This window comes from Peromyscus californicus, unplaced genomic scaffold (genome assembly GCF_007827085.1).
Source record: "Peromyscus californicus insignis strain IS unplaced genomic scaffold, ASM782708v3 Scaffold_12__1_contigs__length_115047231, whole genome shotgun sequence".
In the NCBI taxonomy this organism is placed as follows: domain Eukaryota; kingdom Metazoa; phylum Chordata; class Mammalia; order Rodentia; family Cricetidae; genus Peromyscus; species Peromyscus californicus.
In genome coordinates, this window is record NW_026294413.1 from 86,237,025 (window position 1) to 86,248,461 (window position 11,437).

The 11,437-nt window shown below is 38.1% G+C and overlaps 1 protein-coding gene and 1 pseudogene across 40 annotated transcripts in view; both read right to left on the reverse strand.

Moving 5' to 3' along the window:
* The window catches only part of Pbrm1 (polybromo 1), a 108,903-nt gene that overhangs the window by 88,979 nt on the left and 8,487 nt on the right, over positions 1 to 11,437 (reverse strand). For all 40 annotated transcript variants that reach the window (XM_052733676.1, XM_052733679.1, XM_052733692.1 and 37 more), the window contains 3 exons: positions 10,269 to 10,366; positions 4,256 to 4,403; positions 614 to 757 (listed from right to left, as the gene is read on the reverse strand). In XM_052733676.1, coding sequence (XP_052589636.1) covers positions 614 to 757; positions 4,256 to 4,403; positions 10,269 to 10,366 — 390 coding nt within the window. The remainder of the gene's footprint in view (positions 1 to 613; positions 758 to 4,255; positions 4,404 to 10,268; positions 10,367 to 11,437) is intronic.
* On the reverse strand, positions 2,696 to 2,814 carry LOC128108070 (uncharacterized; annotated as a pseudogene).

The following is an 11,437-nucleotide window of genomic DNA, read 5'->3' on the forward strand; positions in this document are numbered from 1 at the left end:
ATTCCTTTAACGATACTGACAAAGTACCTGGCAAGTATAATTTTCCTTTAATTTTATTTTTTTCTCCCCCATCCTCTTTTCCAGATACTGGCCAAAAGACTAAGCACGCTTTCCTGGACACTTCGGGTTTCTTCCCTCTTCTTCTCTGAGAGTCCTCCCCCTTTATGCCATGCAGCTGCTTGTCAACCTCTACTGCAAAGTGAACAGCATGCTTTCTTCTTCTCCACCTCCCTCCTCCCAGCAGCTGCCAGAATCTTCAGTTTGCTTGTTGTTCTAACTGTCTTCTAGCTTAAGAAAACAAAGCACTCCTAACCAAGGTGACTCAACACTGCCAACCCTTATCCACTGTTTTAATTCAGTAATACTGGACTGAACTAGCCCTTGATAATGATTTTTAAAATTGAGCAGGAAATATGCACTAATATGAAAACACCCATGAGTAGCAGAGTAACACTGTCCAAGATGTTTAAGATTACATGAAACTGGAGTGAGGTTCTCTAGCTTAAGGTTCACTTACCCTCTTAGCTACCAATATAACAACTTCCCACAACAGTCCAGAAAAATTAGCTACCCCTACTTCCCAAGCTATCCATGCTACTGCATGCACACTTACACCTTCAGTCACTGTTCCTTGATTGTCTTGCCCATCTTCATCATCATCTTCGTCATCTGCTTCTCCTTTTTGAACAAATTCATTTCTTGTTCGAAGGTACAAATCCCAGAGTTTACAAGCAGCTTTATATTCAGGGGAATCTGGCTATACATTAGCAAAGAGAAGAGAAAGAAACATTACTTTTATTGGTAATTGCTGGTTTTAAAGAATCCTGTTCAACAGAGACTGATATTTTGAGGCAAATTTGAAAATGCAATTATTACAATTATTTCAAAATTCTTATGATTAGAAGATATGCAGGACTTAATCCATTTTCTAAAAAAAAATGAACATGCATTTTGAAGGCATTCAGAAATAAACTTAGAGACACTTGAGTCAGAAGACAAATGATTTGCTAACTTAAAATAATAATATAAGAAAGTCAATATAAAGACTTGTTATAAAAGATAAAAATAACAGATGAAATTATTTCTATTTTACAACAGACTAACAGCAAATTTCAAAATATTCGAAGAATTAAACTACGGAAAAAACAATACTTAAAGCCGGGTGGTGGTGGCGCATGCCTTTAATCCCAGCACTCGGGAGGCAGAGGCAGGCAGATCTCTGTGAGTTCAAGGCCAGCCTGATCTACAGAGCGAGATCCAGGAGGCACCAAAACAACACAGAGAAACACTGTTTTGGAGAGAAGAGAAAAAAAAAAAAGAAAAAGGAAACAACAACAAACAAAACAAAACAAAAAAAATACCTAAATACACAAAAGCAGAGAAAGGTTTCAAAGAAACAAAGATGGGAGGAAAATCTAATGAAATAGCTGTGGTGGTTTGAAGGAAAATGGCTCCCATAGGCTCACAGGGAGTGGGCATTATTGGAAGTGTGGCCTTGTTGGAGGAGGTGTGTCACTTGGGTTGGGATTTGAGGTTTTAGAGGCTCAAGCCCCAGTGTCACTTTCTCTTCCTGTTGTCTGCCAATCCAGATGTAGGACTCTCAGTTAGTTATCTCTCCAAAACCATGTCTACCTGTATGCTGCCATGCTTCCTACCATGTCGATAATGGACTAAACCTTTGCACTGTAAACCAGGCCCAATCAAATGCTTTCCTTTATTAGAGTTTCCATGATGGATTGGGGGGGAGGAAAGGGGGGAATGGAGAGATGGCTCAGTGGTTAATAGCACTGACTGCTCTTCCAGAGGACCCAGGTTCAATTCCCAGCACCCACATGGAAGCTCACAACTGTCTGTAACTTCAAGATCTGACACTCTCACACAAACATACATGCAGGCAAAACATCAATGCAAATAAAACAAAAATAAATAATAATAAAAAAAAAAGAGTTGCCATGGTCATGATGTCTCTTCACAGCAACAGAAACCCTAACTAAGACAATTGCCAGTCTAAAAGAAGAGAGAATGAGGTATAAGCAATATATGAAAATATTAAGGCTGAAAACTTCCCCTGAGGAAAAATATCAACCCAAGATTTAGGAAGCAAAGCTCACAAGAGAGGGAAATCTAGATGCATCACAATAAAGCCAAAAAGAAAAGAGCCAGAAAAACAGATGACCTTTAAAGAAACTGCAGCGGTATAGCCAACTTTTTTTCTCGGGTACTAAAGATCTACCCTAAAGCTTTGCACATGGTAAGCTAGGGCTCTGTATCTGAGCTACATGTAGCCCCAGCTCCCAGATAAGTTCTTAAAGCAATGCAGAAAAAAAAAAAAAAGTAAAAAGTTAGGTATGGTTGCATGAGTCTGTAATCCTAATATTTGTAAATCTGAGGCAGAAGGACTGCCATGAGTACGAAGCCAGTTCAGGCTACACAGTGAGTACCAGGGATAGTCAGGCTACACAGAGACCCTGTCTCAAAGCAACACCAAAGTTGTAAATTTGTGAGTAAAAAAATATGTAAAATAATATTCATGTATGGAATTCAAATTCTGCTACAAAAAAAGTACTAGGCAGCATGAATAAGAAGAGGTGCCCAGAGCATAATTATTATAAAGTCTTGTTTACATTATTATAAAGTATTGTTTGCATGTAGTAGTGATATGTATTAGCTGCTGCTGCTGCTTTTTTTTTTTAAAAGTCTACAGCACCCAGTATTCCCAGGTGATCTCCCATCCAAGTACTAACCAGGCCCAACCCTGCTTAGCTTCCGAGATCAGATGAGATCTGGCTAATTCAGGGTAGTATGGCCATAGATTTTTGACAAGTTAACTATTGACGTTAAAATTTCTTGAGGCTGGGGATATACCTGTGGTACAACATGTAGTTGGCATATTGAAACCCTGAGGTTCAATCCCAGCAGAGGTATTTTTTTTTTAATGAAAAAGAATAAAATACTTTACTAAGACTTTACAAATACTAAATTTTAGATGAAATAAATCAAAACTAAAATCAAAAGGAAGATTTTTAAAATTTTACAGAACAGCAGGGTGGTGGTGGAACATGCCTTTAATCCCAGTAGTGGGGAGGCAGAGATAGACAGATCACTGTGAGTTCGAGGACAGCCTGGTCTATAAATCGAGTTCAAGGATAGCCCAGGCTGTTTTACAGAGAAACTCTGTCTCAAAAAACCACAAACAAATAAATAAAAACATATTCATCAGACTACAAAAGTTGGAGGCTGTGGTTGTTCAAAAGCAAGAGTGCCATTTAAATAAGATTCAACCCCCAGCATTAAAAAAAAAAGTTTAAAACACACAAAGCAAAAAGATATTTGAAACATAATTTAAAAATGGTTAGTATTTAAATATTTTAATTTCCAGAATATAAAAATACAAAAACAGCAAGTTTGAGACCAGCCAACCTTGGTTACATATTGAGACCTTCCTTCCACAAAACAAAACAAAAAATTCCCTCCAAACCAATTACACAAACAAAACTCAAAACAACAATAAAATAAGTAGAAAAACTACTACTTGTCTGAATAATTGCTAAATATTAAAAAGCTAGCTTAGCGCTGCAAAGATAGCTCAGCAGCTAAGAATACTGACTGCTCTTACAGAGGACCAGACTTTGGTTCCAAACACTCACACAGCAGCTTACACCATCTGGAACTCATTTTACAGGACCTGATGCTCTCTTCTGGCCTCTGTGGGCATTATACATACATAATGCACTTACATACATGCAGGCAAAACATGCATACACATTATATGTGTATAATGTAATATATGTGATATATAATGTATAATATTATATCTTTTCTAAGTATATATAAAAAGATATACATATCTTTTTAAAACAATTACTAGGCATGGTGACATACATCTATAATCCTAGTACTTTGAAGATGGAGATAAGAAGATCAGAAGCTCAATGTCAGCCAATACCTACTATATAGTTCTCCCAAATTAAATAAATAAAATTTTAAAATTTAAAAAATTATAAAAACAACAGCCGGGCGGTGGTGGCGCACGCCTTTAATCCCAGCACTCGGGAGGCAGAGCCAGGCGGATCTCTGTGAGTTCAAGGCCAGCCTGGGCTACCAAGTGAGTTCCAGGAGAGGCGCAAAGCTACACAGAGAAACCCTGTCTCGAAAAACCAAAAAAAAAAAAAAAAAAAAAAAAAAAAAAAAAAAATATATATATATACAAGACAATTATAAAATTAGATCCTTTCCAAATCTGATGCTTTCTTACCTTATAATAGGCCTTTGCATTGTTAAAAAGCAACTGGAAGTCTGCAGTCAGCAGATTAACATCATCATACTCTTCCATTTTCAGTTTCTGTTGAATTTTCATTAAGTCAATAGGCTGAGAAACCACTTCATAATAGTCTGGTTGATTTCTGTTAAAATTTAAATATCTTTTAATGACATTAATCCAAAGCATATAAAAAGTTTTATTTCAAAACTATTTGTGTAATATCCAACACACCAAGCAACAAATCTAATTAGAAATTCATCAAGGGACTCATCCTCATTACTATAGCTAGAAGGAAATAACGAAAGCAAGGTGCAGATATGTTTTCTTTTCAAAATATGTATTAATCACACACACAAAAAAAATCTAAGTTAACAGAATGATCAACTTTATATGCCAATATCTAAGGTTAAAGGTCCCACAACTAAACCTATGCCAATGGTATCTTCTATAAAAATAACTTACATTTCCTGGTTTCCAAAGTGGTTCAGAACACAATTCAAAGCTCTTTTTAAAAATTACACAATGAGCCAAGTGTAGTGGCACACATTTTTAATCCTAGCACTTGAGAGGCAGAGGCAGGTGGATTTCTGTGAGTTTGAGGTCAGCCTGGGCTACAGAGTGAGTTCCAGGACAGCCGGCGCTACCTAGTGAGACCCTGTCTCAAACAAAAACAAACAAACAAACAAACAAAAATCACAAAAAGGGTTTTCTTTCCCCACTTTGTGACCACAGAACCTTTTCTTGTCATGTACTATTACTTATAGTGCTTCACAATCAACTAATAAAGGTACAAAGGAGAAAGATGCTTATCAAGTGTGAAGGAACAGGAGCTACATCTAAATAATAAACACAAATGCAGATAGTGGGGCTAGGGATGTAACTATGTGGCAGGGTGCTTGCTTGCCTAGCATGGGCATGGCCCTGGTTCAATCCTCAACACTACCAAACCTAGAATAGTGATAGCAGTTATACCCTGAAAAGGAGGGACAGAAAAGGACACAAAGGCAATTAGGAAAGTTTTCAGTTCTTAAGATAATTTCTTGGGATCATGGACATTAAGTCTTTCTGGCTTTTTTCTAAAGGAGTTCCACAAAACAAGGAAACCTAAAAATGATCTGAGTGATTATTTTCTCAATTTCCCAATAAGGTTATTGAGTTCTCTTTTAGATGTATAACAGAAAAGTTAATACATTCAAAGAATGTTATGATCATAAGGGTTTAATCTCCTTTGAGAACTTGGCAAACACCTTATAGTAGTCATTCTTCCAGCGTGTATATTTGCTTTTTCAATGCTGAACTCTGTCACAAAACTTGTAAGACTATGAATCATCAGGTGTTAAACAGGTAAGGTGCTTGCTCCTAAGCCTGACAACCTGAGTTCAGGTCCACCTAAATAGTGGAAGGAGAACCTCCTCCTCCAAGTTGTTCTCTAACCTCCAAACATGTACACTTGAGTGGATGAACGCACAAAATACATAAATACAAAACAGTAAATCTTTAATTTTAAGAACATCCTGAAGAATTTATTTTCCAAAGCAGTAAACTGACATAGATTTGTGTGCTTATTTCCTGTAAAACCAAGGGACCACTATTCAAAACCGGGACAGAGACTCTGATATGGTACCAACCTTCTATCTGTTGGCCCTATTTATAATCCTATCAGCTATTTCAAGTTTGTCCTTCACAGTGAAAAAATAAATAAATCAAGCATAGAATCCCGTTTCAATTTTATTTTATTTTCCTTCATTCTAAATAGTTATTCAGCCTTTCCTTGATTTTCATGTATTTTTAAAGATTACAGACTAGTTATTTTGTAAAGCATTACTCAATTGGAGGGTTTCTTCTGGTTTCCTGTTGAAAATCCCCCATTTTCTTTATAGGACAGAGTTTAGCAGAGGTGATGTGGCAGTAGCTCACTGGATATTACCAGAAGGCACACGGTTTTATCTTGTTCTATTACTCTGATAAGGTTACCTTTGATCAAGGCAGCATCTGCCAGGCTTCTCTACTGTTTCATTTGTACTTTACAGGGAGATACTTTCAGAAAGTCCATTTCTAATCATACTTTCAATTTACTCATTTATTATTTTCATATGGGTTCCTGAGTTCCTACTATACTAAATGGGTTACAGACTATTATGATAACAATGATTATTGTTTTTGAGATAGGGTCTCAACTATTTAGCCCCGGCTGTCCACAGCTAGGTTGGCCTTGAACTCAAAGAGATCCACCCACCTCTCAATGCCTATGTTAGTATCAAACTGCTTTAAGGTAGCTTCTATATTTTGTTTTCATTTTTCATGTTTTAAGACAAGGTGTCACTATATAGTCCAAGCTGGCTTAAACCTTACTATGTAGCTCAGACAGGCCTCCCAATCATGACCTACCTGCCACAGTCTCCTGAATGATAGGAATATAAGCAAGAACCATCACATTCAGCTGGTAGTATTTATTTTCTATGATCTTCTAACATGTTATCATTTTCTGTGTACTTATTTATTTCCCGGCACCATACAATTCTCTATTATCATCCCTGCCCTGCTCTGAAAATCAGGTATTTCTTTAAGAAATTCAGGTACCTTCTAAAGGTAAGTAGTATTGAAACAATAAGATGTGCTCATTTCTTTCTCTCTCTCTCTTTTTTTTTTTTTTTTTGGATTTTCAAGACCGGGTTTCTCTGTGTACTTTTGCTGCCTGTCCTGGATCTCGCTCTGTAGACCAGGCTGGCCTCAAACTCACAGAGATCTGCCTGGCTCTGCCTCCCAGTGTTGGGATTAAAGGCATGAGCCACCAAAATCTGGCCATCTGCTCTCATTTCTACTGGGGTGTTACTGATTTCAGCTGTCTCAGTGGAAAGAGCTAGGGAATATAGATATGCTTATAAACGAATATACTTGTAAATAGCTCTGCACCTGCATACATTAGAAACCATGAATTCTGCTGGGCAGTGGTGGCTTAAGCCTCTAATCATAAAACTCAGGAGGCAGAAGCAGGTGGATCTCTGTGAGTTCCAGGCCTGCCTGGTCTACAGAGCGAGTTCCAGGACAGCTAGGGCTACACAGAGAAACCCTGTCTCAAAAGGAAAAAGAAAAAAGAAACATGAGTTCTAATCCAACATAGGACTCATTCCAGTTTTCTTTCTCTACTCATATTCCCCTTCTCAAGTAGTGAGAAATCTATTCACATGTTGATATATATGACTGTTCTTTTGTATATAATAATTCTTACTGCTATCCTACCTCCAATCCACAAAGCTCTTACCCTGCTTGGACCTAGATTGTTTGTGCTAGGCTGCCCATCCTGTGGACACCTTCCTTACATCTCACTCAACTTCCACAATCCCACGACAGACCACTGCTAACACTCCTCTCCCAAACAGGGTTATTCTCATTCTTCTTCCACTTAGGTTCAACACCCTGCATTACAAAAACTCTAACACAAAACTCGTCTATAGTTCCACCTCTTGTCTTCCCTATAGATACCTACTTTTTTTTTTTTTTTAAAAGATTTATTGCACATACAGTGCATGTATGCCTGCAGGCAGAGGGCACCAGATCTCATTGTAGATGGTTGTAAGCCACCATGTGGTTGCTGGGAATTGAACTCAGGACCTCTGGAAGAGCAGCCAGTGTTCTTAACCTCTGAGCCATCTCTCCAGCCCTATAGATACCTACTTTGTTCAGCCTTACCTAGTTGCTTCTGAACTTCATGAATTGTTAAGGAAGGAAAGAAAGAATGAATTTAACTTTCAGAGACTCATATCAAGTACTTTTGATTTTAATGAAGTATAAAATACAATGCTGGTGCTGGAGAGATAGTTTAGCAGTTTAAAGTCCTTCTAGCTCTTCCAGAGGAACACTATTTAGTTCCCAGCATCCATGTCAGGTGGCTTGCATCAGTGAGTAACAATAAAGGACCATCTTGGCTTAATATTGATACAGTTGGGTGGTACTGAAGGACTTTCTTAGAATGAGCATTAAGACTTTGATAATTTGATATCCAAGATGGCTCTCTTCATTTGGGCCAACAGTTTATTCTTTTTTGCTAATGTTGGATCAAAACTACCTTTCATGCTTGTAGGTAAACAACATCTGTAAACAACTAAGGACATGTACCTAAAGAAAGTGCTTCACAAACAATTTTAGAATCACCATTCTCTCTCTCTCTCTCTCTCTCTCTCTCTCTCTCTCTCTCTCTCTCTCTCTCACACACACACACACACACACACACACACAAACACACACACACACAAAGTGATGGATCATGAGATACAATATGATCAAAACAGCAATCCTTTACTTTCAAAATGTACAGCTTTACATATATTTTCATGAAAATCAAACATACACAATAGTATAAAAGGGTTGGGAACATAACTGAGGCTTAAAAATGTTTGCCTAGCATGTACAAAGCCCTGGGTTCATTTGCCAGTATTGCAAAAACAAACAAACAGCAAAATAAAAAGTATGATCCAGACTCTATAACACAATTAGTGCTTTTATAAACTCAGACTTTTCTCCACAGGTATATGCAAACAAAATTTAACATAAATAGTTCTAAGCAGTGCACATTCCTTTGTAAAAGCTTTTCCCTTCTATAATACATAAGGGCATCCTGACATTATATGACTACAGAGAATAGACAAGGATCAATTAATGTTTAAACCAGAACACTAAGAAACACTAACCTTGATGTGCAGGGCATGCTCACTACTCCAAAGCCACTCTCCTTCCTCTGAGGATGATGGCATTTAAATCTACAGACTATACTCCTCAGCCCTACTACGATTAAGTTCCAGCCAACACAAAAGCTAAGGTATGCCATGTTCAGTTCACATCCTTAATGCAGCCTTCTTTTCCCTGTCAGCTAATAGTACTTATAGGGAATCACCTTGGATGATGATTATGATACCCCAAGGACAGAAGAACAGGGACACACAGACTTGGTCCTAAAGACTTTGCAGGACAGGTCTTCTAATAACAAAATTCTCTTTTGTTTCAGCCATTGTTACCAACAATCAAACCTTAATACAGTCTAAAGTTAACAAAATAAAGTCTCAAAGATATTCATAGCCAGGTGTGGTGGTGGCTCCCACCTGTAATTCCAACACTCAGGAGGCTGAGGCATAAAATCTTGAAAAAATGTGCATTTTACAGAGCCGCTTAGGCACAGGACCCATATCTTCAAAACTGCAAGGTAACAGTGCTCCAGCTTCTGTAGTCTACATCGGCACTTCTCAGTACTAGTGGGCTGATAGAAAGCAGCAAGCAGAGGGCATACATTTTTCTTTAATATTTTATTTTTAATTAGGTGTACATGTGTCATTGCAGGTTTGTGCATGTGAGTGCAGTGCCCATGGAGGTCAGAAGAGGAAATCAAATGCCCTGGAGCTGAAGTTCCAAGCGGTTCTGAGCTGCCTGACATGGGTCCTCTGAAGAGCAGTACACTTCCTTAATCCCTGAACTCTCTCTCCAGGTCCCAGGTCATACCTTTTCTATGAAGGTTTTATGTACACCAACATGATGCTCTTTTATGTAACATAATGGTCAAGAACACAAGCGTCATAGAAAAAATGCTTTGAACGTTTGAACTCTATCTTTTAGAACTTGTGGAAGTTCCTATCTATAAACTGTGATGTCAATTTCTAAAAAGCATTTATATGACATGTATAAAGAATGCATGGCACTCAGGCAAGCAACAGACTCAGTAGCAAAGGCACTTGCCAACAAACTAACAACCCCAGTTCAATCCTTGGGACCCACAGGGTAGAAGGTTAAAAAAAAAATCAACTCCCACAACTTCTCCATATATACAATACAGTGCGCGTGTGTGCACGCGCACACACGCACACACAAATAAATAAAGACTGAAATTAAGATAGAATAAAAGACTAAATTGAATCCCAGAATTAAACCATTTCTTATGAAGAAAAACTCTATTGCCAAACACTTTATCTGTAGACCCTGCATCAAATCCTCCCACTGTATGTAAGTGTTCCTAACTCACCTCCGTTTTGGTGCCCTAATGAACAGCTCACAGAGGAGTCTGCCCTGCTCATCCTTATAGTCTCGGATGGTGTTATAGAGTTCATGGCACACAGCAATCTACACAAAGGAAGAAAAGAAAAAATACCAAAAAGTCAAAAAATCCAACGAAGGCCTAAGGATTATCAACAATTCTTTAATAAAACATCTACATAAAAGAAAAACAGAGGGGTTGGGGATTTAGCTCAGTGGTAGAGCGCTTGCCTAGCAAGCTCAAGGCCCTGGGTTCGATCCTCAGCTCCAAAAAAAAAAAAAGAAAAACAGAGAGCCAGGTGGTGGTGGCGCATGCCTTTAATCCCAGCACTCAGGAGGCAGAGGCAGGCGGATCTCTGTGTGTTCGAGGCCAGCCTGGGCTACACAGTAAGTTCTAGAAAAGGTGCAAAGCTACACAGAGAAACCCTGTCTCAAAAAGAAAAAAAGCAAAACAAAACAGAGAAGGAAAAGGAAACTCCTCAAAGTGCCCAGTAGAATCCCAAGTCTGAAGTATGCTGAAAGGACGCATTCTTTAAAATAATGTTTGGGAGGCAGAAGCGAAAGACAGTTCTACTCTAAGGCCAACCCGGTCTAGATAGTGAGTGGTAGGCCAGCCAGGGTCATATAGCAAGACCCTGTCTCAAAACACCAAAATAAATATATAAATAAACAAACAAAATATTCTTAAGTTTTTGTAACTTTTAATAGATCTTTGTCCCTGACTCCCACTTCCTAGTACTAAGATCACAGGTATGCACCACCATGTCTGACTCTGATTTTCTTTTAAACTAAATCAGCTCATTGGCTCTTATTCTTCTCCTGTTTAAAAGTAATCTAACTTAATAACTCGAGGTTCAGGGGATCTGACACCCTCTTTGGGCCTCAAGGAACTGCATGGACACAGTGCCTTTACATACACACTAGCAAAAAATTCATACTCATAAAATAATGAAAATCATTTTTAAAAAGCTGGGCATAGTGACACACAACTTTAATTCTAGCACTCGAGAGTCTAAGGCAGGAATTTGTTTATATTACACACTGAACTCCATGCTCCATATGAAAATGGAGCTAGCCTCACATAACCATATCTCAAGCACTTGAACTGTGCTCACTACATGACAGGCACACAATTGTTTTGTTGAATGAATATAAAAC